This window comes from Saccopteryx bilineata, chromosome 7, assembly GCF_036850765.1.
Source record: "Saccopteryx bilineata isolate mSacBil1 chromosome 7, mSacBil1_pri_phased_curated, whole genome shotgun sequence".
In the NCBI taxonomy this organism is placed as follows: domain Eukaryota; kingdom Metazoa; phylum Chordata; class Mammalia; order Chiroptera; family Emballonuridae; genus Saccopteryx; species Saccopteryx bilineata.
In genome coordinates, this window is record NC_089496.1 from 57,630,501 (window position 1) to 57,657,271 (window position 26,771).

At 47.0% G+C, this 26,771-nt stretch overlaps 1 protein-coding gene across 1 annotated transcript; it reads left to right on the plus strand.

Annotated features, from left to right (window-relative positions):
* The first annotated feature begins 8,254 nt into the window (after positions 1-8,254).
* Positions 8,255-17,120, plus strand: PURB (purine rich element binding protein B). Its single transcript, XM_066240179.1, has one exon. The coding sequence runs from the start codon at positions 8,401-8,403 to the stop codon at positions 9,322-9,324; it is 924 nt and encodes a 307-aa protein (XP_066096276.1). The 5' UTR covers positions 8,255-8,400; the 3' UTR covers positions 9,325-17,120.
* Positions 17,121-26,771: the final 9,651 nt, after the last annotated feature.

Sequence of the window (26,771 nt, forward strand, 5' to 3'; positions counted from 1 at the left end):
ACCTGTGAACAAACTTTTTTTAAATTGATTTCAGAGAGAGAGGAAGGAGAGGGAGAGAAAGAGAAACATGGATTTGTTCCACTTGTTTACGCATGCACTGGTTGACTCTTGTATGTGCCCTGACCAAGCATCAAACCCACAAGTTCGGCTTATTGGAATGACACTCTAACCCACCAAGCTACCCGACCAGGGTGGACAGCCTCTTTCTTTGCCTCTTCCCAGCCCAGCTGGACCAGGGTCAGGGTTCTGCAGACACACTTTCAGCACCCCCCACCTTCCATCCAAACTGCCCAACACCCTACTGGAGGCAGCTCCTTCCTTCTGACCCTGTCCCACCCCAGCCACTGTCCCCATGTCCCGGAGCCACTTGGCACTTCCCCAGGTGTTCCTGGGAGCCTTGGCCACTCCTAAACCACCGATGACACACGGGAAACTCAGCCCAGCACGTGGACCCTCGAGACGCTCTGAGCTCCACCTGGGAGCATAAGAGGAGCAGGTGGGGGCAGGGAGGGAAGGGTGTCCTTGGTGACGCCAAGCGTGTAGGACACGGGGCACCCATTAGACTAGCCATGCCACAGACTCTCTCCCACATGCGTTTCAGTCTCCTTCTCACATGCCCCTGTATAAAGTTAAGTTTCTGGTCTCTGAAAATCTGTACTTAGAGATATGATGACACTCAAGTCACGCACAGAGAGGCGGAGTCACCCACCTCAGACGATGGGGAGACCGATATGGAAACACTGGTGCCCGTGCCACCGTCAACCCTGCGAGTAGCCCTGCAGATGACGGGTAAAAATAACCTTCATGGGGGCATCGCTCGTAACAAACAGAACTGGAAACAAGCCAGCTCTCCGACCGCAGAACACTCGACTAGATGAAATCAGCTCATTTCAGCCGGGGACCACGTTCTGGCCCGGGAGCTCAGTCGGAGCACCACCCCCATGAGCCACGTCTGCAGGTCTGCCCCCAGTCAGGGCACAGAGAGCAATCAACAGCCAATGAATGCATGCCTGAGTGGAACGACACATTGATGTCTCTCTCTCTCTCTCTCTGTCCTCCCACTCTCTCTAAACTCAGTTTAAAAATTTAAAAAAAATAAGTTGGTGATCACTAAGATGACATAAAGGGGTGGCCCCATGCTCGTGCACGTGTGTAACCCACTGTCAGCACAGCTTACAGACAGACACGTGTGTTGACAGGAACCAGAGAAACAAAATGAGGCCATAGCGTTATATGTGAATCTTTTTCATTTTCAATTCCCACATAGCATAGCCAAGTTTTAACAGACGATACTTTAAAAACATGTCTATCTCCTGAACTAAAACTTACGTTGAACAAAGAAGCAACTCAACCGAAGGAGGAGGAAGAGCGTGACATCGGGCAGCTTCTCTGACCAGACTGGGCAACACGAACCGAGGGGGGAGAGAGAGCGTGACCCCGCCCTGGGCCCGGAGCACATGTCCTGCTTGTGCGCTGAACGCAGAGAGCAGCCAGGCCTCGGACATGCAGGCATGCTTGAGGCCCTGGTCCATGGTGCCAATCCTCAGCGTTAGGCTCCATTTGTGGGTAAATTTATGCATGGCTGGTGGGCTTGGGTGCAGATGGCACGGCTGAGCCTCCCACGGTGAGGACAGCCGGTCCAGGGCTGAGGGGAGCCAGGGCTGGTCTCACCACACAGAGTCTGAGATGGAGGCAGGACAGCCAGCTAGAGCCACCCGGCCACAGAGCGACAGAAGACCAGGGTGGTGGTAAGGTGTCAGCCCACTGCAAAGTGGTTACAGCTCAGAGATCCATCAATGCTCACGGGCAAGACATGAGGGGCAGGACCTCAAGGAGTGGCAGTGGGAAGTGACTGACGCAGGAGGACCAGCAAATGATTATATTAAGAACTTCTCACTTGGCCCTGACTGGGTTGCTCAGTGGATCGAGCGTCTCCCTGGCACATCAAGGTTGTGGGTTTGATATCCGGTCAAGGCATGCACGAGAAGCAATCAGTGAATGCACAACTAAACGGAACAAGTTAATGCTTCTCTCTCTCTCTCTCTCTCTCTCTCTCTCTCAAATCAATGGAAACTTAAAAAATAAAGAATTCCTTGTCCAACAAAAACATGGACAAAAACCATGGATAGGCATTTCATCAACAAAGAAACAGCTGCACTAACCATCAGGCAGAGAGGGCTCACCTCCTCGGCAACCAGGGAACCGTAAACCACAGGTAGAGAAAACTGTGTCCCAGCCTCCTGTGGCAGAAGGACCAAGGCTCTGACAATGCAGGGCTGGCGAGGCTGGGGACCCGAGGTTTCAAACACAGCCACGGTGCCTGACCTGTGGTGGCACAGTGGATAAAGCGTCGACCTGGAACTGCTGAGGCCGCCGTTCAAAACCCTGGGCTTGCCTGGTCAAGACACATATGGGAGTTGATGCTTCCAGCTCCTCCCCCCTTCTCTCTCTGTCTCTCCCTCTCCTCTCTAAAGATGAATAAAAAAACCCCCCAAAACTGACATTCAAACACAGCCACGGGGACGGAACCTGGACGTTCACCTGCCTGGCCGCTCAGGAAACAGCTGGGGTTCGTAACTTCCTTCAGATAAAGGTTTCTTGGCTGCGACTATGGCTGTAGGAGCTGGCTGGGAGCTCCGCCGGTTAGAACAGCGTCCCGAAACACCAAGATTGTGGGTTTGATCCCCGGTCAGAGCACATATGGGAAGCAACCAACGAATGCACAACTAAGTGGAACAACAGATAATGTTTCTCTCTCTCTCTCTCCCCCTCCTTCCTCTCTCTCTCTAAAATCAATTAAAAAAAAAAAAAGCCTGCATCATCTTTACTGCAGGCTGGAAACCCAACCCTCGCTCAATCAGCCTTGCTGTGTGCTTGGTGGACTTGGGCATCTCCAGGTGCAGAAGCACCTCATCCCACTGGACGAAGGGCAGACACAGTGACCAGGTGGGGGCTGGCTCTGAGCCTGCAGCCTTCGGGAAGGTGTGGGGGACACAGACGCAGAGTCCCCAGGAAGTGCTGGGGGTGGGGGGAGACGAAACTCGGGGATTTTCTGGATGAAATAAGAAGCCAGAACAGATGGCCATTGTCCGGCTCCATGGAGAGACCACAAGTGACCTAAGGGGCTCTTGAAAGAGCACACCTGTTCCCCACAGCAGCTGGGAGGAGAGCCCTGATCGGAGGCCTTGTGAGCACAGCTGGCCCTGCCGAGCTGAGGGCAACTGGGGGAGGCCCTCACACCCACTGTGGCTGAGGACAGGCCACCCCCCCCCGCTGTCTGTGAGCAGAGCTGGCCCTGCCGAGCTGAGGGCAACTGGAAGAGGCCCTCACGCCCACTGTGGCCAAACTACGGCCTCCTCAGACCTCTTTATCACACAGCTGATCCACTTCCCAATGGTTCTATTTCTAGGGGTCCTATTCCTTTTCATATTGTTGGGCTGGGATTTCAACTCTTTTGTCCAACAAACACCCCCCCCCCCAAAGAAAGACAAGGTAGGTCTGGGTTTATGTGCCTGGTCATCACTCAGCCCCGGGATGTGGAGGGCACGGGTGACCAGCAAGTAACACCATCCAGGGCAAGGCTACATCCCTGAGATGGGCACAACTACCTCCATGATGCCAGGGCAGCGCCTGTCACACCCAGGAAGAGGGTGCAGCGATGCCTAGATGGTCCGAGGACACAGACACTTTGGGGGTTCTGGGGACCATGTGGGAGCGCTGGTTCTGCAGGTTAGAGCTTCCTAGGGGCTGGGAAGGCCCCAGAGTATTATTTTTAAGGCCAAGAGCAGCAACAAGTTGTGAAGGGCTACTGAGCTGACTGGTAACCCCGAGGTTGGGACACTGTGCCCTTGGAACCCAACACCAACACAATTTTCTACCCCCGAGAAGACAAAAGGTCCAGAATATACAGCAGGTGCAGGCTTCTCTGCAGCTTGGATGAGGGGACCTCTTTAGACTGTGCAAGAACACACTTGCTTCCAGCCACACAAATCCAAGAGAATGTCACTGGAGGCTTCAGCGCATACCAGCTGGGCCCTGGGTCTGGCCCACGGAGAGGGCACCCTCAGCTCCAGTTTCTCCAAAGTCCCCATTGGCCTGATGCCTGTCAGTCCTCTTTCCTCCTGGGTGGAAAGGGGCAGATCAGCCACGACGTCAGGCAGCTTCCGCACGGCACAAGGAGTTCTCAGCAGTGTCCACTGATTTGGTCCCAAACATACTGGAACATCCCCCCAGGCCCAAAGTGAGGAACAGTTCACATAGTAACCAGCCTTTTTTATTTTAATTATTTATTAATTTGAGAGAGAGAGAGACAGACAGAAACATTAATCTGTTTCTGTATGTGCCCTGACCAGGGATCAAACCAGCAACCTTTGCATATCAGGATGATGCTCTAACCAACTGAGCCATCCAGCCAGGGCAGTAACCAGCCTTTTTCCCTCAGGTTTGTCGGCACAGGGAAAGACACAGACAGACTGAGGATCTATCCCAGAGCACAAGATAGAAAGGACGCAGGCCTCTCCAAACGCAAAAGGACCGTTTGCTACAAAGGACTTCATTGGGACACTTGGAAAAATATGAATCAAGTTTGCTGATCAGATAACAGTACCAGATCTTGCTGGTTTCCTGACTTTAATCACTGCTCTGGGTTGGCAAGAGTGCCCTTGTTTCTGGAAAATTATACTGAGGGGGCATCCTGTCTGCACCTTGTTTTTAGGAGGATGGAAAAATGAGAGAGAGAGACAAGGAAGCTATAAGGTGGGCAAACAGTAACAGTTGCAGGTCTGGAAAAAGGGTAATATTCTTGAACTGCTGTGTGTCAATTTTAAGCTGTAAGAGGAAAAAAAAAAAAGCCGGCCCTGCAATGTCTGAACCGTCCTCTTTCTCCTGGCCCAGAACCAGGCAAAGGGGCTGGCCATCTGAGGACACTGTCCTCAGTCCCCCGCTCCCTCAGCATGTCCCCCTGCCTGGCAAGGCCGCTCCCATCTGCTCTGCCTGCCCCAGCCTTGGCCAGACCAGCAGCTCAGGGGCTCTTCGCCCGCCCGAGCCTCCCAGTCTCCAGGGCCCATCCTCAGCACACACCTCCCGCGTGGGCCCTGGAACAGACCAGCCAAGGCAGAATCAGCCCCAGCTTCTCTCCCCTCACCAGAGGCTCCTGTGTCTCTCCTCTCTCCCTAGTCTAGAAGAAGAAGGACACTTTCTTGCTTCCCAGGGTCCGGCCCTTCCTATGCACCAACTCCAGGCTCTACTTAACCACCATTTCCCCCAGCACCACCCCCTCAGCTGGCTCAGGGCTCTCCGAGCAGCCTTGCTCCCCCCTCCGCCACCCTCTGTCACCAGGCAGCCCCCGACCCACAGTCCTGCCCACGGATTCCCTCTTTCGCACTGTGACAGCTGGCTTTCCTGCTCCGCCTGAGGTCGCAGTGTCAAAGCCAGGAGTTAGAATGGGAGACACGGGTTGTAGTCTCTACTCCACACCTTCAGACCTGGGGGATTCTCAGCACATTTCCAGAACGTGTGGGAAGTGTCCGTGCCAGCTTGGCACGAACTGTAACATATGACCCCTCTACCTTCCTTTCTCCCCACTTTGTCTGCCTGTCCCTGAGTTCTCTGTGCAGCCTGCTGGGAGCTGACACGAAACCCACACTGCCTGCTAGCAGCTCCCCAAACTGCAATGCCACTGCAGCCCGTTTCTGACTTCGCTTGTCTGGGTCCCACAGCTGCTTGGACATCTCCCCTTGGGCGTCCAGCCAGAGCTCCTCAAATTTAACATACCAACACTTAAGAGTCCCTCATTCATGCTGCATTTGCCAAAAGGCAGTCACAACAGGTGCTTAAAGCCACCAAGAAATAGTAAACTTCCAGGGAAAAATTTTAACATTCCAAAAATGCATCAGAGCAGCTCATCCTGTAGTGTAGTTTATTGTGAATCGTAAGGGGTGGAGCACCTCATATTTGCAGCATCGGGCCCTCTGAGGTCTCAATTTGGTGCTCCCTACCAGTGTTTTTCAACTGCCATTAGGCCAGAAATTTCATGCTGGTCAGGGAGAATTAACCACCAAACATCAGGGTAGTTAACTCTTTCATGGACCGGCATGAAATTTCTGGCAGACCAGCACTCATCCGGAGACAGCAGTTGAAAAACACTGCTCCCTATAATCTCCAACAGAAATTCATCATTCTCTCTTCAACCCCAAAAACCCTCATCCCTCCTGAACAGCCTTGAGAATGAGTCACTCAGAGTATCCTCTCACAGGAACATTTATCTGTTCCTGTAAGTGCTCTGACCAGGGATGCAAATGGCAACCTCTGTGCTGCAGGACGATGCTCTCACCCACCGAGCTATCTGGCCAGGGCTCCACATTGGGTTTTTAAATCTTGACCCTTTTCCTGCCCCAAATCCTCACATTCTCCCTCTCTCTCCACCAGCCATGTGCAGTCCTGCTGGCTTTGGTCTGCAACACATCATTGCCTCCTAGCCAAGCCCACACACCCTGTACTCAGCCGTGGGTTACACCCATGTACCAGGTGTCCCCAAAACAGAGTAGAGGCATCGCACTCCTATTTTCACAGCTCTAGAGATTCCCTCTTGACTCAAGTGCAAACTCCTCCCTGTAAGTCAAGGCCTCCCCCATGAGTCTAACTGCCTTCCACTCTGTTGTTCATCACCCCCTCAGAGATCCTGGTTTCCAGCCCAACTAAACTTCTAGCCATCTGGGAACAAATGTTCCTTCTGCCCAAAATAACCTACATCCATCTCCACCTGTTGAAATGTGTCCTTGAAGGGTTATTCAATAAATAGTACTGAGACAATTGGTCATTTGAAGGAAATATTTTGGATTCTCCACTTCATACCATACACCATAATATTTTCCAGAAAGACTAGAGTTAAATATAAAATATAAATGACATAATCACATATATTTTAAAAATCAAGACTAAAAAGTCTAGTCTGAGAGTCAGCCTGGAACACTGTCACTGGTTCAAAACTCTGGGTTTGCCGGGTCAAGGCACATATGACAAGCAAGCAATGAACAACTAAAGTGAAGCAACTATGAGCTGGTATTTTTCGTGACCCCTCTCCCCAGGAAAAATCAATAAATAGAGTATTTTAAAAAGAAAAGGGCCTCCTGACCAGGGGATGGTTCAGTGGATAGAATGTCAGAGTGGGACGCAGAGGACCCAGGTTCAAAACCCCAAGGTCGCAGGCTTGAGCATGGGCTCACCAGCTTGAATGTGGGGTCACTGGCTTGAGCGTGGATTCATAGACATGACCCCATGGTCGCTGGCTTAAGCCCAAAGGTCGCTGGTCGTGATAGCTCCTCCCAAGGCCTTTCTGATTCATGTATGTTAACGTCTTTGCCATAAATTGTATCAAATTGAAATCTTACCACAAGCCTGGGAGACAAGTACTTTTGAAACAGACTTACTGAACTGGCTGAGATCACAGAACTAGTACGGGACTCAGACCCAGGTTATGTGACTGTTCTCCCATAGAAAGCCATGCTTTTTACTTTTTAATCCATTCCTGTTTCTGCACGTCACACGAAACATGGATTCTTCTGAATTAACAGGGAAAGGGGTTGTCAGGGCCTGTGCATTGAGTGTCGATGAAAGCGAAGCCCTTCCCTACGCGCTGCGTCCCCGTAACGTCCTAGTTCAGGTCTTCATCACCCTTTCCCTGCGTTGTAATAACGAAGAGGGCAATGACGTTTCCACATTACGCGAAGTCTCCCTGCGAAACAAAGCCGAGTCCACCTATATTGTGCACTCACCATACCTTAGGGACCATGCTAACCATTTCCCAAAGATTACCCGACAGTCCCATGAGGGCGGCTTGGTTTTGGTTTGCGTGCAGATGATTCTCACGTCCGTCCTTGAACGCCTCTTTAAAAGTACCAGTATTAACAACGGTGTGCAGGTACAACTTGTGTACAATAAGTGCACTTACTTAAAGCGTACGCTTCAATGAGTTCTGGCACATCTACGAAATCAGTACCAAACACATGACGTAGCATCCTCTGCACCCCGACGGTGCTGCTGCGCCCTGCAGAGCTTCCTAGCCCAACCTGGGGCCCTTTCCGTGACGTCACTTCTCTGCGCCCTCCGCCGCCGCGCGCGGCGCTGCCGGCCGCGAGGACACGGTGGGCGTGGTGGGTGCTGTCACGCGGGCGCGCGCCGGAAGCAGGTGCGCGCCGGCCGGAAGTGGCGGGGCGGGGCGCGGGGGCGATGGGGGGCGGCGGCCGGCGATGAGCGGCCGGAGTGAGTGAGCGGGACGGCGGCGAGGCTGGGGGGCCCCGGAGAGCGAGCCGCAGGGCGGAGGACAGGGGCGCGAGCGCGGCGGGCGGCGGGCGGCGGCCAGGGCGCGGCGGCAGCAGCGGCCAGGGCGCGGCGGCCGAGAAGATGGCGGACGGCGACAGCGGCAGCGAGCGCGGCGGCGGCGGGCCCGGCGGCTTCCAGGCTGCGTCCCGCGGCGGCGGCGAGCAGGAGACGCAGGAGCTGGCCTCGAAGCGGCTGGACATCCAGAACAAGCGCTTCTACCTGGACGTGAAGCAGAACGCCAAGGGCCGCTTCCTGAAGATCGCCGAGGTGGGCGCGGGCGGCTCCAAGAGCCGCCTGACGCTGTCCATGGCGGTGGCGGCCGAGTTCCGCGACTACCTGGGCGACTTCATCGAGCACTACGCGCAGCTGGGCCCCAGCAGCCCCGAGCAGGTGGCGGCGGCGGCGGCGGCCGAGGAGGGCGGCGGGCCGCGGCGCGCGCTCAAGAGCGAGTTCCTGGTGCGCGAGAACCGCAAGTACTACCTGGACCTCAAGGAGAACCAGCGCGGCCGCTTCCTGCGCATCCGCCAGACGGTCACGCGCGGCGGCGGCGGCCCCGCGCCCGGCGGCCTGCAGAGCGGCCAGACCATCGCGCTGCCCGCGCAGGGCCTCATCGAGTTCCGCGACGCGCTGGCCAAGCTCATCGACGACTACGGCGGCGACGACGACGAGCTGCTGGCGGGCGGCCCGGGCGGCGGCGGCGCGGGGGGCCCCGGGGGCGGCCTGTACGGGGAGCTGCCGGAGGGCACCTCCATCACGGTGGACTCGAAGCGCTTCTTCTTCGACGTGGGCTGCAACAAGTACGGGGTGTTCCTGCGCGTGAGTGAAGTGAAGCCGTCCTACCGCAACGCCATCACCGTCCCCTTCAAGGCCTGGGGCAAGTTCGGGGGCGCCTTTTGCCGGTATGCTGATGAGATGAAGGAGATCCAGGAGCGGCAGAGGGATAAGCTTTACGAGCGACGCGGCGGCGGGGACGAGTCTGAGGGCGAGGAAGTGGATGAGGATTGAAACACGCAGCTTCCCCCGGACGGGCCTCCCACCCCACCTCCGTCCCCTTGGCTCAAGAGCCCCCTCTTTCCTGCTCATCCTCAGTGAGCTAGTGGAGGGGGGAGCAAGGGAGACCCACGGGAGAAAACAAAATTCAAAATAATGTAGTTAATGACAAGAAATAACCATAAGAGAACAGTCACGGGCGATCAGAAAAAAGCAGTCAAGTTTCAAGGAGCTGACAGCAACCTGCAAAGAGGACAACAGCGTCTCTTCACCTGAGCAAGAATCCCAGTGCCTGTGGTTTCCCAGCTGAGGTTCCTAAGCCCATCAGGACAGCCCTGGTGGGAATAGGTCCTTGCAACCAAGGAACACTTCCGAGTTAGCAGACCCCTTGATAACCGCTGAATTTGTGTTGTACTTGGGAACCTGGTCCAGAGATCTCCAGACCTCACTGTTGCAGTGTCTATCTCTTCACCTCCATTGAAATCAGTATTTTGAATCTAGGTCTTCGTGGAATTCTTCAGAAGAGAGAGAGGCCTTTGCAGTTACCCAGTTCTGTGGGTACAGGTTTCATGAAAAGGAATGCAACATTAAATACCCATGGACAGGGAAAAGTAGGAATTCAAGAAGTCACTGGGGAATATGGAAACAAATTGGATCCATTTTGTTGAAAATGGCTTTGCACGACAGGTGGACCAAGGCCTGTGTCTTTTCTTTGTAGAATCGTTTTGGGGGATGCAAATGGATCAGATGTTAATCCTTGAACTGGAATTGGTTACTAAAATATTACACAAGTTGGCAAATTTTTTTGAGGATGAAAGAGCAGTTTTACCTTGGGGGTTGCTGAGATAGGCACAAGAAAAAATCTGGCATAAAGCACAAGGAAAAAACTTTTGAGTGGATTGGTTGCTGCTCTCTAAAGTTCTTCCCCTGATCTCTTAAACCTGGAGGTCATTACCAAGAAATGGCTTAGGTATGAACGAGAGCCAGATCCCTGTGGCTCCACCATGTGAGCTAGTGAATTATGGCTAATTCGGCTGTTTCCGCCACTGGTTGGCTGGATTTTAAACCATAAAACTTGAAAAAGGAACAGTGTGGCTACAAGCCTGAGCTTTAATGGAATGTATGTCTCACGGAAAAGTTGGAAATAACCAAAACTGAAGTAAGTCTTCCTCTACCTTCAGTTTAATCTGTGGATTTGTTCAAATACTAAAGATCCTCAGGTCCAGAATTCCAGCATCATTTATTCTTTTTTAAAAAAATGTTTAAAACTTGATCCATTGAATCAGTACCTCACAATCAAAGTTGGCAAATGATGGATGTGTGATTCAAGCAAGCAGAGTGCCCTTTGGAAACATCCATCTGAAAGGAGCCGAAGTGAACGTGAATATGCTCACTATATCATGGAAGCATTTTTATACCATCTTGAAATTTCAACAAAACTGGCTTTTGCCAGTTTATCCAGCTGTCTTTCAAGAATAAAAGTTGGGGTTTTCAAGGATCGCCTCTTCTATATTTTAAATGGATTTTCAGTAGAAATGGTTTTTACTAATCAAGTTAATCTCACCCCATCAAAAGGTATTTCTAGAAATGTCATAGACCTAGGATTGAATGGGAGCTATGTTCTTTCCAAAGTTTTTCAGGTATGCTGTGCGACACCTTAACCAGGAGGCGAGTAACCCCACCTCCACACTCTTAGTGTTTTTTTTTAACTGCATGACTGCCCTTTATTTGAGCTGCCTTTTAATTTATTGCATACCCTTTTTATTATCTTATTTTGGTATTCAGTATATACAGTCTTTTTGTATTTATTGGGAAGTAAGTAATATACAAAAAGGTCATTTTCATGCATTGTGGCTGAGAGGGAGGGAAATAATCATGTATATAAAATTAGGCTTTTTTAAAAAATTAGACTGTGATTCATAATATTAATCTTAGATTTTAAAAAAAAGTGGAAGAGCCACAAACATTGGTGCCCTTTTCAGACAATTTCTCTACTCTCATCATCCACAGTAGACTTTTTAAACAGATTTTTTTTAAAGTTTTTCTTTTTTAAAAATTTTTCTCCGTTGCAAAGAATGTTTCCTAAATTGTATGGGAGCAATAGTATTTTCGATGTTTTAATGACATCTGTATACTTGTACTGTATTTTGTACTACAAGGCAGCTGTTTTCAATGATGTCCTGCTGTATTTACTTATGTGTTTTGAGTGTTTTATTTCTTTGCTGCGGAGAACAAATCCCTAAATAGTTTTAGTAAAGGAGCTGAGAAACTAGCTTTAGGTTTGTAGAAACTGTTTAAGTTTCAAACTCTGAGGCAGCAATGAAAATTAAGGTTGCAGCTATTAGTTGATTGCTGTAACTTTTTCATTTTTAAATGTACAATTCCTGTATAGACCAAGTTTTTTTGTTGTTGTTTTTTTGTTTTGTTTTTTGCTTCAGTGGTGGTTCTGTTGCTCAGCTGCAGTGAGCCAGTTCAGTTTTGCAAAGGTGCGGTACCTCTCCTTTTTAAGGGGTTGGTTTATTCTTTTTCTGTTCTTTTTATTTGGCTGAATTGCAGTACCTAGCCTTGCCTTTCTATTCTGTAGAAATGACAGGGTCTTCACAGTCCTCACCAGTGGCTACTAAGCTATAATTAGCTGAATAGAAAGAATGTGGAAGTGGTCTGAGGCATATAGAGTATATGCCAAGAACACTACCATATATGGAATCAGCTTTGGTTACCAGAGAAATTTTCTTAGTCATTAGACCATATAACAGTAATATATCATATGTAAATCTTTAGATATCAATTTGAGAATCCTCCAAAAAAAGGAGTAAAGAATGCATAAGCTATGTGTTGGAAAAGTAATTTATATTAAAATTTTGACCTGCCTATGTAAGATTAAGTGGTAAATGTCATAGTGGTGGGTTTTAAGTCTTAACCAATCTCAAAGGTTTGTTTCTCCTGCAGGGGTGGTTGTTGGCCTCTCTTCCCACTGTAGGATGTGGATTGATTGTAGCATTTCACTGATCCTCATTCCAGTCACTAGGGACAACAGAAATCTGCAAAGCCCGGAGACTACACTTTTGATGTGTGGTTTAACAAGATGGTATTAATGGGCCATCCTTTAGAACTCAGTCATAGATAGTGCTTATTAAAGGAAATAATCTTTGTTAAATCCAGGCAGAAAATGTTCTGTTTTCAACCACAGCAGTGAACAGTGATTTAGGGCTTGTTTTTGACTTTGGCAAACATCCCCGCTAATGACATGTTCAAAACCATCATATTCCTGAGAAGTAGGGAAGTAAAATTTCTTTACTGTTAATTGGTAGAAAATTTATTTCTCAAACTATTGCAGTTACAAAAGTGAGAATTACACAATTTTAGGAACAGAATTGAAAGAGCGATAAGCTCTCACAGTTCCCTTCTGGTTTCTATTGTCCCTACCTGTCATTCACATAGAACCGTAGTTCTAGTCAGCAGAGGAAGTTGTCAGTGCATATGCTGCACAGAACAAAGTGCAAATCTGGATGGCACCAAAAATCAAAGCGAAAACCAAACCAAAACCCAGACACCCTATGTTACTATGGGAGGCATGTAGGTGGTACAAATGACTGTAGCTGTGATACAGACACAGCTATTTGTCAAGTCACTTTCCATAATATTTACTGCAAAATGATTGAGAAGCCTTTGGTGCAGGCAGCCGTTAACCTGCTTCCTTAGTGACCTCTCTCTTACTTTGCAATAAATTGCAGGTCTTTTAGGAGATTCAAGTTTCATTTTCTCAAAACAAAACAATTATCCTGTCTTACCTGAAAATGCAGGGTTGTGAGCAGAAGAGGCTGGTTATAATAATGCCCTCATATTGAGTGGTCTGTAAATGGCTGCACACTTCAGGCACTGTAGTTGCTGAGGATGCTTTGTTAAATGTGACCTTGACTGGCTTTACAGGGGGGTAGGTTGATCCACACAAGGTATTAAAAGGTGACAATTCATTTGCATCTACCTTACCTTGAGGTGGATGAAATTAAGGAGAAGCTTGAGTGTGTATGCTATGCACATAAGTATTCTTCACTGTAAATTTTGTTTTCATTTTTAACTCAATTATGGTACTTTGTCCAATGCACAACTGATCTCTCAGTAGATATTCATTTGAAAATAGTGTGGCCTTGATCGGTGAGAAGGGGAAGGAGAGAAGTGACTTTTTGCTTATGTAAAAATGACTCGTTTGTCTAGAGTCATTCTGCAGCACTCTTAGTATCTAATGTGTTTGTGATTAGTCTCCTTTTTGATTGGGGAAATTTAATGGTTTTGACCCTGGAGTTATTAAGTTGTCTTCTATTTTTAGGAAGTATAAGAATTGCTCTGATAAGTACAAAGTTGACTGCTTTGATGTCCAATCTCAGGTTTTAGAATACATGAACAGGTGTGAAATCCCAGTTAACTCTTAAACAGTTTCAATGTAGTACACCCAAAAGTCACCTGTGTAAGGCCTGTTCAGAGAGCAGAGCCTCCCATCATTTTGGTCCTTTTCCATTTTGCACTTGAGAAAGTGTGGATTTTTACATTGTATGTTGCCATTTTAACCTTGACATATTTCTTAAGATAAAGCACTTTTTGATTATGGAGTCTTTGTGATGTGGGTCATGGTTTCTCAGGCTCCCTAGATCATCTGCTCATGAATATTACTCTAACTCTGTGTATGAAGATTAGAAATCTTTGCTAATGTTAGAAAGTTTGTATTGATCCAGAATTTTGCTAGCTTCCAATGGATGGCACAGTGAACAATGCTGCATTCACAGTTTATAAGTTACTTTCCCTTGCGCCTTAAGGTAACTTTTTTTGTCAACAACAGCACTGAATGAAGTAAATGAATAAGATTCAGTTTTCAGGGTTAGTTTTAGAGTACTGTAAACCAATTAGATGTCTTCCTAAACACTTATTATTCCCATTGAATAAACTGAACTGTGGGTGGGGCTGGGGGAGGGGGGAGATAGTTTGTAGAAAAGAAAAAAGGAAAAAAAGAGCCACATTTACCTTAAGAAATGTATAGACAAAAAAGAAAAAAGTACGTGTTGATGCCCTGTTTGAAATTCCAAATATAAGGTAGATATGGCAAATTATAACTTTCCCTTTTTAAAAATTTTTTTATTGATTTGAGAGAGAGGGGAAGAAAGGGAGAGAGAGAAACATTGATTTGTTGTTCCACTTATTTCTGTATTCATTGGTTGATTTCTTGTATGTGCCCTGACCAGGGATGGAACCTCAAACCTGTGAACTTGGCCTGTGGGGACAATGTTTTAACCTGCTGAGCTACTTGGCCAGGGCTTGTTTCCCATTTTTAATCTAGAAAAGCAGTCATCACTTTTCAAATGTTAGACCCCAGATAGACACTTTTTTGGTGGGCCGGGGCAGGGGGTGTTGAAACCATTTTATTGAGGGGCTTTGGGGAGGATTGAAGGGCTGGGAGGACAATGAGATCCCAGGTCCTCAACTTGGTTGGGACCCCCCTTCCCAGCTTCACAGACACCAAACAAGCCAGAGAGGCTCTTGAATGGTGAGTTCTCTTGATTCAGCTGACTTTGCTATTTGGTTAAAGTCACTGTTCTTAGTCCTCGGTCCTAAAACTCAGTTTTATTACTGATGAATTTATAAGATTCTTATTTGAACAAATGTGGTCCGGTTGTTAGTAACAAAAGTTAAATATGGAAAGTGAAAAAAATAATAAAATTGCATCGTGAAAGCCTATCATTCTAGTAATTTTTGATTGGCATCTGTACCTCTGATCCAAGTAAAACCTTTACGAATGTATTTTATATTTCCTAATAAAATAGGGAATATGTCATCAATGTAATTACCTTTATTCATAATCTTTTCATTTGAAAATCTTAACTCATGCCTCTTGAATTAGACATTCCAGCTGGGACAGGCAAAACCATGTTAGAGGAGCAGCAAATGCCATCTGGGTAGTTTCACTGTTCAATAGGACCTCTAATAAAGGGAGGACACAGCTTTATTTGAAGCTCAAGTGTTACCATTTTTCCCATATGTGATTCTATCAAATGGTTTAATAAAAGAGATTTTTACCGTACTTGTAATTAATGTAAGATTTTGAGTCTAGGAGCAAATTTCATTTATCCTATCTTATATGTAAGTATTCCACTGACGCAGATAAGAGAGGGCTGGTTATATCTTTAGTATGATGAGACTTGGGCTCAGAGTATTGGTGAAACGGTGATAGGCTTGTCCAACGTCACTGTCCACTAGCATATTGCAAAAGACAGTTGTTTTTTTTATCCTGCCTTCAATAATTTTAATGAAACCTTTCAAGAAACTTGATTTAGATCACCCCTCATTCCTTAAAGGCAGAAGTTCATCCTCAGTCTTACCCTGTGTCACAAGATCAGGCTGATTCTAAAAAATCTTTATATTTAGGAGTAACAGGGTAGGTAATATTTTCCCCCATTTTTAAAAAAATTTTTTATTTTATTTTCCCCCTTTTAAAATTGCTTTTTTCAGGGACATATAAACTGCAGGGAGAGTCCTAAGAAAATTTAAAAACAGGATTATATCACTAAGCACATGTGTAGGGACTTGGGAGTCTTGCTTTCAATCTCAGATGAGAATTGGGCCCTTTTCCCCCAGCCTGTACGTCCCCTCTGCACAAAAGCTCTCTGGATCCCCAGGAGGTAATAGATTGGGCAAGTGCAGAAACATTTTCAGTCAGAGCAGGGCATACTTATAAAGAGGAGGCAGTTTTGCGTGTTATGATAGTAGGCAAATATATTTGAGTTTTTTCAATGATTATCATTTGAATAAGATTGTCATTGTATTTTGACTTTTTCTAAAGTTTTAGGGAAATTAGGGATTTATGTTACCTTTCGCACCTTCATGCTGGTATTTTTCCATGATTATTTTAAAAAGTCCATTCTGAGATGTTTCCAATTGTATCTACCAGGGCTTCCTTAAAGTAGGTTCCTCATTCCCAAGTGAGGCTGATGTCCTCTTGGTATAGAATCTGCAGGGGTCAATTTAGTGAAATAAAACCAAATCTTGACAGCAGGAGACAGAGCTTCCTGATCTAAACAGATGTACAACTAGAGTTTAGATTGGAAGTTACTTTAAAAGGGGTTTGGGGTGTTATCTTCAGTCTGTGTAAATACCCACATTCTGTGTATTGTAAACCAAGTGTGTGTTCTTATGTGTGATTTTGTAGGATTGACTTCTGCTTCAAGAGAAGCCGCACCTTTAATTTTATAAAGTCCCCTACACCTGTAACCTATAAATATTTGTAAATAGAACACTAAAATTTGTAGTGATAGGATCAATTTGGGAATATCTGCTGAGAGACCAAAAAGTTCATTTTTTTTAAGTACCTTGGTTAAAGAATAAAGATTATTACTCTTATTTTTAAAAGAAGAATGCACTTTAACAAACAGCTGCATGGGCAATTCAAACAAATCTGTGAAGTGCAGTACCCATTCAGAAACCATACTTCTTGGAAACCGTTCAAAAGCAGAATCTAGATGGGCTGTTGATCTCACTGCCTGGAGGTTGAAGCTCAGATTGTGGTCAATTTCGAGATGAGCAGGGCTGCTTCAAACAAGTGATGTGAGTACAGCCAGAAGCTTCAGACAGGTCTCTAAAATGGTGGGTTCCGTAATTACCACTAACTAGCAAAACAGACAGAAAAACTCATAGGGAAAAAAGTTTTAAGAATTCTTACTGCTGGTGTGTACTCCTTACAATAGCAGAGTTTTGCAAATGGAGTTTTACAGTCTATATTTAAAAAATTGTATGTTTGTAACAAATAAAGTATGCGGAAAAGTGAATGACAGTCTTGTGCTGGTGTCTCTAAGGAATTACCTGGTGACTGGGAGGGCTATGCCACACACCATCTGCTGGGGCTCGTAAATGGGTATGGAATTGGGTGAGTTCCCAGTGAAAAGACAAGACATTGCACATTTCATCTGCCTCTGGGTTCCCACCAGGAGTCTGCAAACTACAGCCCGCGGGCTGCATGCGGCCCCCTGAGGCCATTTATCCGGCCAGCCGCACTTCTGGAAGGGGCACCTCTTTCATTGGCGGTCAGTAAGGAGCACTGTATGTGGCGGCCCTCCAACGGTCTGAGGGACAGTGAACTGGCCCTGTGTAAAAAGTTTGGGGACTCCTGCCATAGCCCTTCAAAACCCTGGGCTTGCCTGGTCAAGGCACATATGGGAGTTGATGCTTCCTGCTCCTCCCCCTGTTCTATCTCTTTCCTCTCTCTCTAATAAAAATGAATAAATAAAATCTAAAAAAGTAAAAAAAAAAAAACAAAAAAAAAACTCTGCTCTCATTGTGTATCATCGTACTTCTTATGGAGTAGATTAGGCCAGTGTCATGCCAATATTAAAGGAAAAATAAAAATTGTATGTCCATAAATCCCAGCCATGGTTCTCAATGTTTTTCATCTCAGAAGCCCCTTTACACTCAAAATTTTCTAAAGGGGCTTTTTATCTTTCACAGCTATAATTGATAGCTATCATATTAGAAATTGAAACTTTTTTTAAAGTAAGAGGAAGGGAGACAGATTCTCACATGCGCCCTGACCAGGATCCACCTAGCAAGCTCTACCAGGGATGCTCTATCTGAGGCTGTTGCTCAGCAACTGAGCTAGCATCTCCTGTGTGCCCTGACCAGGAATCAAACCTGGGACATCCACATGCTAGGCCAATGCTCTACCACTGAGCCGACTGGCCAAGGCCTAAGAATTTTTTAAAGATTTTAACTGATTTTACAGAGAGAAAGGCAGTGGGGGAGGAGTGGGAAGCATCAACTGTTGCTGCTTATATGTGCCTTGATGGAACAAGCCTGGCGTTTTGAGCCAGTGACCTCAGCATTCCAGGCCGACCCTTTACCCAGTGCACCACAGAAGTCAGGCCAGAAATTGGACCATTTTTAAGACAAAAATAAGTATATGTTCCATTTGCTATTAGCAATATCACGTCATTTAACCTCTGGACAACACTAAATTTGCAAGAGAATGAAAATGAGCAAGGCCAGTAACAATGTTAGGAAAATAGTTTTGACTTCTCACCGAGAGCCTTGGGGACCTTGGGTATTCTGGATCCCCTCCGAGAACCACTGAACTAGACTAGGATGTAAAAGCTGCCTTTCTGCCCTGGCCGGTTGGCTCAGCGGTAGAGTGTCGGCCTGGCGTGCGGGGGACCCGGGTTCGATTCCCGGCCAGGGCACATAGGAGAAGCGCCCATTTGCTTCTCTACCTCCCCTCCTTCCTCTCTGTCTTCTGTCTCTCTCTTCCCCTCCCACAGCTAAGGCTCCATTGGAGCAAAGATGGCCTGGGCGCTGGGGATGGCTCCTTGGCCTCTGCCCCAGGCGCTAGAGTGGCTCTGGTCGCGGCAGAGCAATGCCCCGGAGGGGCAGAGCATCGCCCCCTGGTGGGCAGAGCATCGCCCCCCTGGTGGGCAGAGAGTCGCCCCTGGTGGGCAGAGTCGCCCCTGGTGGGCGTGCCGGGTGGATCCCGGTCGGGCGCATCCGGGAGTCTGACTGTTTCTCCCTGTTTCCAGCTTCAGAAAAATACACACACACACACAAAGCATGCCTTTCTGGCCCTGGCCGGTTGGCTCAGTGGTAGCGCGTCGGCCTGGCATGCAGGAGTCCTGCGTTCGATTCCCGACCAGGGCACACAGGAGAAGCGCCTTCTCCACTCCTCCCCCTCTCCTTCCTCTCTCTCTCTTCCCCTCCCGCAGTAAGGCTCCAGTGGAGCAAAGTTGGCCTGGGCACTGAGGATGGCTCCATGGCCTCCACCTCAGGCACTAGAATGTCTGGTTGCAACAGAGCAACACCCCAGATGGGCAGAGCATCGCCCCCTGGTGGGCATTCCAGGTGGATCCCGGTGGGGCGCATGCAGCAGGAGTCTCTCTGACTGCCTCCCCGTTTCCAGCTTCAGAAAAATAACAGAAAAAAATAAATTTAAAAAAGCATGCCTTTCTGAAGATCAGGGATGGAACTGGAGAAGACAGCTTATTAATCTTTTAGTTCCATGTTTTTTTTAAATTGATTTTAGAGAGGAAGGGAAGAAAGAAAAAAAAAGGAAAGGGATGGAAGGATGGAGGGAGGAAACATTGAATTGTTCTACTTATTTATGCATTCCTTGCTTGATTTTTTTTTTCACAGAGAGAGGGATAGATAGGGTCAGACAGGAACAGAGAGAAATGAGAAACATCAGTCATCAGTTTTTCGTTGCAACACCTTAGTTGTTCATTGATTGCTTTCTCATATGTGCCTTGACCACGGGCCTTCAGCAGACCAAGTGACCCCTTGCTCAAGCCAGCAACCTTGGGCTCAAGCTGGTGAGCTTTGCTCAAACCAGATGAGCCCACGCTCAAGCTGGGGACCTCGGGGTCTCAAACCTGGGTCCTCCACATTCCAGTCTGATGGTCTACCACTGCGCCACTGCCTGGTTAGGCCTTGGTTGATTCTTCACTGTGCCCTGATCATGGATCAAAGCTGCAGCCTTGGCGTACCAGGACAATGCTCTGACCAACAGCTACCAGGCCAAGGCCTTCCCATGTTTTCTTTATATTAGAGGGGGTGTGTGTCAGAGTCAGAGAGACAGGGACAAACAGGAAGGGAGAGAGATGAGAAGCATCAATTCTTTGTTGCAGCTCTTTAGTTGTTCAGTGATTGCTTTCTCATGTGTGCCTTGACTGAGGGCTACAGCAGACCGAGTGACCCCTTGCTCAAGCCAGCAACCTTGGGCTCAAGCCAGCAACCCCACACTCAAAGCTGGTGAGCCTGCGCTCAAGCCGGCAACCTCAGGGTTTCAAACCTGGGTCCTCTACATCCCAGTCCGATACTCCATCCACTGCACCACTGCCTGGTCAGGCTATTAGAGGGTCTTATTATAAAACAATTCCAGTATACCACACACACACACACACACACACACACACACACCCCTACAATCTAGTAGTGTTTCTCAGTGCTGGCTGCAGACACACCGGGGGAGCCTCGGATGCTGACACCCAGGCACCACTCTGACCAACTGGACTTGCATCTTTGGGACACAGAGTATTTTGCTTTTGCCGTGTGAGTCAGGAAGAGAGTCTGTGGGATCTTATAGGAAGAGAAAAGGGCTGGGAATCTGCTACAGGAGAAAAATGCAGGGTCACAGAGGACTCGAACACACAACCTTCACCTTGCGCTTGCTATGCCGAGATTACACCATCACTTAAACCCCAAAATAACTCATTATGAGAAAAGCTAGCAAATGGAATCAAGTGTTGGGTCAGCAGTGCCCTCACTGGGGGGACCGGGGCTTTACTCACACACAGAACCACCCGTTCAGCGTGCATCAGTCACTTGGAAGGCTTCTTACACACCAGTTCCTGAGTTTCTGGTTCAGCTGGTCTGGGTGGAGCCTGAGAAGCTGCATTTCTTCTCTTTTTTTAACTTTAAAATATACTTTTTTTTTTTAAAGATTCTATTTATTCATGTTTTAGAGGAGAAATAGAGAAGCAGGGGAGAAGCAGGAAGCATCAACTCCCATATGTGCCTTAACCAGGCAAGCCCAGGGTTTTGAACCGGTGACTTTAGTGTTCCAGGTCGACATGTTAGCCACTGCACCACCACAGGTCAGGCCTAAAATATCCTTTATTTAAATAGTTCAGAACGTTTTAAATATACCTCTCTTTAACAGAGAAAATTCTACTGAAATTGATTGAAATTCCATAATACAAATTTATTTTTAAAATATTTTTGTACTGGCCTGACCTGTGGTGCCATGCAGTGCATAAAGTGTCACCCTGGAATGCTGAGGTTGACAGTTTGAAATCCCGGGCTTGCCCGGTCATGGCACATATGAGAAGCAACTACTACGGGTTGATGCTTCCTGCTCCTTCAGCCCCCCTTCTCTCTCTCTGTCCTCTCGAAAATCAGTAAGTAAAATCTTTAAAAATAAATATTTTTATACTGCATTGATGTGTTACACTGTACAGGTGTACGGTGTACAGCATGTTGATTTTGTGCACCTGTGGGGTGAAATCTGCAGCAATCTGCAAGGGGAGCGTGGGTGGCTACACGGAACACTGGGGAAGTTGCATTTCTAGCAAGTTCCCAGGTGGTGCTGATGCTGCTGACCCAAGAACCCCACTTGGTCCCTAACTGCAGAAATCACAAAAGTTCTGGGGAAATGAGTTCAGTGGTCACCAACTGACCGGCTTCAAGAAGCATGCGCCCCTTCAAGGGGCGTGCCCTGGTTCTGCCACTGCCCTGCTGAGTGTTTCAGTTTGGCGTGAAGCTGTCACTGCAGTTCCCTCTGCAGCCTAACGAGCTCTTCTAAAGCCAGGGCCTCAAGGAATAGGGGTATAGCTTCAGAATTTGGTATTTTGTGAGTTAGGTTGTCCCTGACTCTGCCATAAACTTTAACAGTGTGACTCCAGGCAAGCAAGTACCTCGAACACACAAAAATCGTTAAGCCTACAACCATGTCTCGTTTCTGGGAGAAGACATTAGGATTTAGGGAGACGAGAGCCACCTGGTGGCCAGGACGGAATTATTTATTTATTTATTTATCCTAAAGATTTTATTTATTGATTTTACAGAGAGGAGTAGGGGGAGAGAGAAGTATCGACTCATAGTTGCTTCACTTTAGTTGTTCATTGCTAACTTGTAGTATGTGCCTAGACCAGATAAGCCCAGAGTTTCAAACCAGTGACCTCAGTGTCTCTGGTCAACGCTGTATCCACTGTGCCACTACAGACCAGGCTGAAATCTTTAACAACCCCTGTGAGGTCAGATCATTTGTAAATTCATTCATTCCGTTTATTGGGTAGCTCTGTGCCAGGTATGTACTAGGTAGGGAAGATACAGTCCAAATGGAACCGACGGTTAGTGGGTTGAGAGAGAAAATAGTAGAGTTTTTCAGGACTAGGAGGAACTAAGGTACATTAGACTGAAGTACACTTACGGTTCACATGTTCTGGTTTATGTGACCTCAGTCTCCAGGAGGCTACAATGGGTGCAGCTCAAATTTACTAAAGATCTCCCTTTTCAGTAAAACACCTATAAATCTCAAACCCTAAGAAGCTACTTCCTCAGCCCCAGGGCGCAAGTGAACCAGCATAGGTAGGCAGAGGAAGGAGGAAGATTCACTGAACCCTGGTTTCTGTTCTTTCCATTTTTCCTCTGGCATCACTCACTTTCCAGTTAGGATCTGGGAGGGATGCAGCCCCATTGCTGGGTGTGTGCCCCAGGCTCTCACAGCTAGTGAGCCCTAGTGCTGGACTCTGACCAGGTCTGGTGGGTGTTCCTTCTCCTTGCCCAAGCCTCCCTCAAGAGGTGACAAACAGATTTTTAATGGAACCTGAGTAAACTAGTCTCCAAAGTTAATAACCAGACCTCAGTCCAAGCAACAGAGAACTTTTTTTTTTTTTTGTATTTTTCTGAAGTTAGAAACGGGGAGGCAGTCAGACAGACTCCCTCATGCGCCTGACCGGGATCCACCTGGCACACCCACCAGGGGGAGATGCTCTGCCCATCTGGGGCATCGCTCTGTTGCATCCAGAGCCATTCTAGCGCCTGAGGTAGAGGCCATGGAGCCATCCCCAGCGCCCGGGCCAACTTTGCTCCACTGGAGTCTTGGCTGCGGAAGGGGAAGAGAGAGACAGAGAGGAAGGAGAGGGGGAAGGGTGGAGAAGCAGGTGGGCGCTTCTCCTGTGTGCCCTGGCCGGGAATCGAACCCGGGACTCCTGCACGCCAGGCTGACGCTCTACCACTGAGCCAACTGGCCAGGGCACAACAGAGAACTTACTTGCAGCCTCATTCCTAACCCAGATCTTACTCCTTACAAGACAGCACCACTGAGAGTGTAAAAGTTACACCCCCATGCAAGACGTAACTTCTCTCCTTCTGTGGTGCTTTATGTGGACCTTTAAGTGAGCCCAATTCAGGACTCAAAAATAGTGGCAAACATAAACACACATCTGAACCAGTTCCCTGATCTGCTACATTATGCCACCACAGAAAAGACAACACTCTCATGCTAAGAACCTGATTATGACACATGACGGATCCACAGAACTCTTCAGAACTCTGATGGTTTCTGCAGAAAGGCCTTCAGACTTATTTTAACAAAAGTGAACAGTATATCATCAGCATAAAGGAACAAAATGAATGTCCTTTCTCCAAAACCACTCCTCAAAGGTAACTGCTGATAAACAATCTAGCATACAGTTTTTGGAAAACTCGATAATTAAAAAAATCTCAACAGCCTAACCAGGCGGTGGCACAGTGGATAGAGTATTGGCTTGGAACACAGAGGACCCAGGTTTGAATCCCCAAGGTTGCCGGCTTGAGCGTGGGCTCACCAGCTTGAGCATAGGGTCACTGGCTTGAGCGTGGTATCATACACATGACCCATGGTCGCTGGCTTAGGCACAAAGGTTGCTGGCTTGAAGCCCACGGTCACTGGCTTGGCTGGAGCCCCCTAGTCAAGGCACATATGAGAAAGCAATCAATGAACAACTAAGGTGCAGCAACAAAAAATTAATGCTCTCATTTCTCTCTCCCTTCCTGTCCCTATCTTTCCCTCTCTCTCTCAAAAGAAAGAACAATCTCAACAGTGTTAAGTGACCATCACATTTATATATTAATCGGCATATGTTGAAAAAATTTTAAATAACATATTAGCTCAATTTTAAATAACAAAGAATTTATGTTAGGTAAACTGATGGTGATTTCCTGTGGCATTTTCTAATATACATATCTTATTATTAACTATGCCACAAAGTCAATAACTGTTATGCAGAAGTTAAATTGTAAAGTAACTCTTGCCTGACCTGTGGTGGCCCAGAGGATAAAGCACTGACCTGGAATGCTGAGGTGGCCAGTTTGAAGCCCTGTAGTTGTCCAACCAAGGCATTTATCAGAAGCAGCTACTATGAATTGATGCTTCCTGCTCCTTCCCCTTCTTCTCTCTTTCCTCTCTATAAAATCAATAAATTAAAAAAAACTCTTTAAGAAAAGTAATTCTTTATTATTTTAGGTCCCATTCAGTCAGGCACAGACACATTCATCTTCTCTAGTGGTAAAACAAACTCTTGGGCTTCTGGAGTTTAGAGAAAAATGTCTTTATTTCATGAATTCTTATAAATGGAGAACTAGCTGTTTATGCTTCATAGATCTGTTTGTTTTTTTTAACTTTTTATTTATTTATTTATTTTACAGAGACAGAGAGTGAGTCAGAGAGAGGGATATACAGGGACAGACAGGAATGGAGAGAGATGAGAAGCATCAATCATTAGGTTTTCATTGTGCGTTGCAACACCTTAGTTGTTCATTGATTGCTTTCTCATATGTGCCTTGACTGCAGGCCTTCAGCAGACCAAGTAACCCCTTGCTGGAGCCAGCGACCTTGGGTCCAAGCTGGTGAGCTTTTCCTCAAACCAGATGAGCCCGTACTCAAGCTGGCGACCTCGGGGTCTCGAACCCGGGTCCTCTGCATCCCAGTCCAACGCTCTATCCACTGCGCCACCACCTGGTCAGGTCATAGATCTGTTTTAGTCTGTATTTCCCTTTCAGGTAAACAACTTGCATTTAAAATTAATGTCACTAAATGAAATAATTCTCTGCTTAGAATTCATTCAACTAGGTACAGAGATCCAGGTGCCCTTCACTTTTGTGTTATGAAACTATTGTTCAGTTTAAAAATAAAAGAAGTGGTTTTTGTGATACATTATATGATCTACAATGAGTTCTCTTTGTATTAAAAAAAAAAAATCCTGGCCCTGGCCGGTTGGCTCAGCGGTAGAGCGTCGGCCTGGCGTGCAGGAGTCCCGGGTTCAATTTTCGGTCAGGGCACACAGGAGAAGCGCCCATCTGCTTCTCCACCCCTCCCCCTCTCCTTCTTTTCTCTCTCTTCCCCTCCCGCAGCCAAGGCTCCATTGGAGCAAAGATGGCCCGGGCGCTGGGGATGGCTCTGTGGCCTCTGCCTCAGGCGCTAGATGGCTCTGGATGCAACAGAGCGATGCCTCAGAGGGGCAGAACATCGCCCCCTAGTGGGCATGCCGGGTGGATCCCAGTCGGGCGCATGCGGGAGTCTGTCTGACTGCCTCCCCGTTTCCAGCTTCGGAAAAATGAAAAAAAAAAAAAAATCCGCCTGACCTGTGGTGGTGCAGTGGGATAAAACATCAACCTGGAATGATGAGTTTGCCGGTTCAAAACCCTGGGCTTGCCCGGTCAAGGCACATATGGGAGTTGATGCTTGCTGCTCCTCCCTCTTTCTCTCTCTCTCTCTCTCTGTCCCTCTCTCTCTTCTCTGAAAATTGAATAAAGTCTTAAAAAAAAAAATCCCTGACCCTACCTTCATCTAGCTACTGACCCTGGAGCTTTAGCTTAGAATTCAGAAAGAGCCTTTCTGAATATATAGTGCCCCCTGTAATGCATAGTTCAGGACATAAAGGCAGGGTACCCACCTTTAGTATAAATAACAAAAAGAAAAAGCATGCTAGGATCTCAGGAAGAATGGCTGAAAACAGTCTTCTGAGGGAAGGAGGGCTGGTGTCAGCAACATGGAATGTTCTCATCTTAGCAGCTGCCAATTTTCCAGCAGGGAAAGCCCAGCTGGCGACATCACTCAGGCAAGTGAGTCATCTGGCCAGGAGGACCTCTGACCCACCCCTTTTCTGGTGGGGACTGAGCTCTCTTTTGGAAACAACTGCTGAACTCTCCCAGAACTTTCTCAGCTCAAGGTTTCTCTTTTGACTTAGGACAGAAAGTATGCAGGAGATTCTTGGAGTTTTTGTTGCAATGTTTCTACACTGTAACTATCACTTAGTCTTTGAAGGCTTCTGAGGAAGCACTTGAGCATGTTGATTCATTTCCTGCCAAGCTGTTTTCTATGTAAATGAATAAAAGAAAGCAAATTCTCTTTAAAGAGAAATTCCAGCACCATCTGTCTAAAAGACTGTGCTTTCCTCCACTGAATTTTCTTGACATCTTTGTTAAATACCAAATGACCATAGGACTCTATATTTATTCCATTGGTCTACTCTACGGCTATACTATTGCCAGTACACCATCTTGATTACTGCAACTTTGTAGTTAGTTTTGAAATCAAGAAGTGTGCATCCTCCAACTTCATTATTTTTCAAGATAATTTTGGCTATTCTGGTTCTCTAACATTTCTGTATGAATTTTAGGATAGTATTATCCATTTCTACAAAGAAGAAAGCTGGGATTCTCTTAGATCTTAAGTTTTCTCAACGTTTGGTAGTTTTAAGAGTGTAAGTCTTGTGCACCTTTTTGTGAAATTCATCCCCAAGTATTTTATTCTTTCAGATGCTACTTTAATTGGAAGTGCTTTATACTTTTACATTTTCATACATGTGAATATACTGCTCACTCGAAAGTTGACTAATTGCAGTGAAAAGCCATTGTCATAGGTCAGGTTTCCCAGGAAACAGACTTGAACACGGAAA

What these genes read in the sequence shown, in the direction of transcription:
- PURB (XM_066240179.1), top strand. Translation starts at nt 8,401, where the DNA reads ATGGCGGACGGCGACAGCGGCAGCGAGCGCGGCGGCGGCGGGCCCGGC.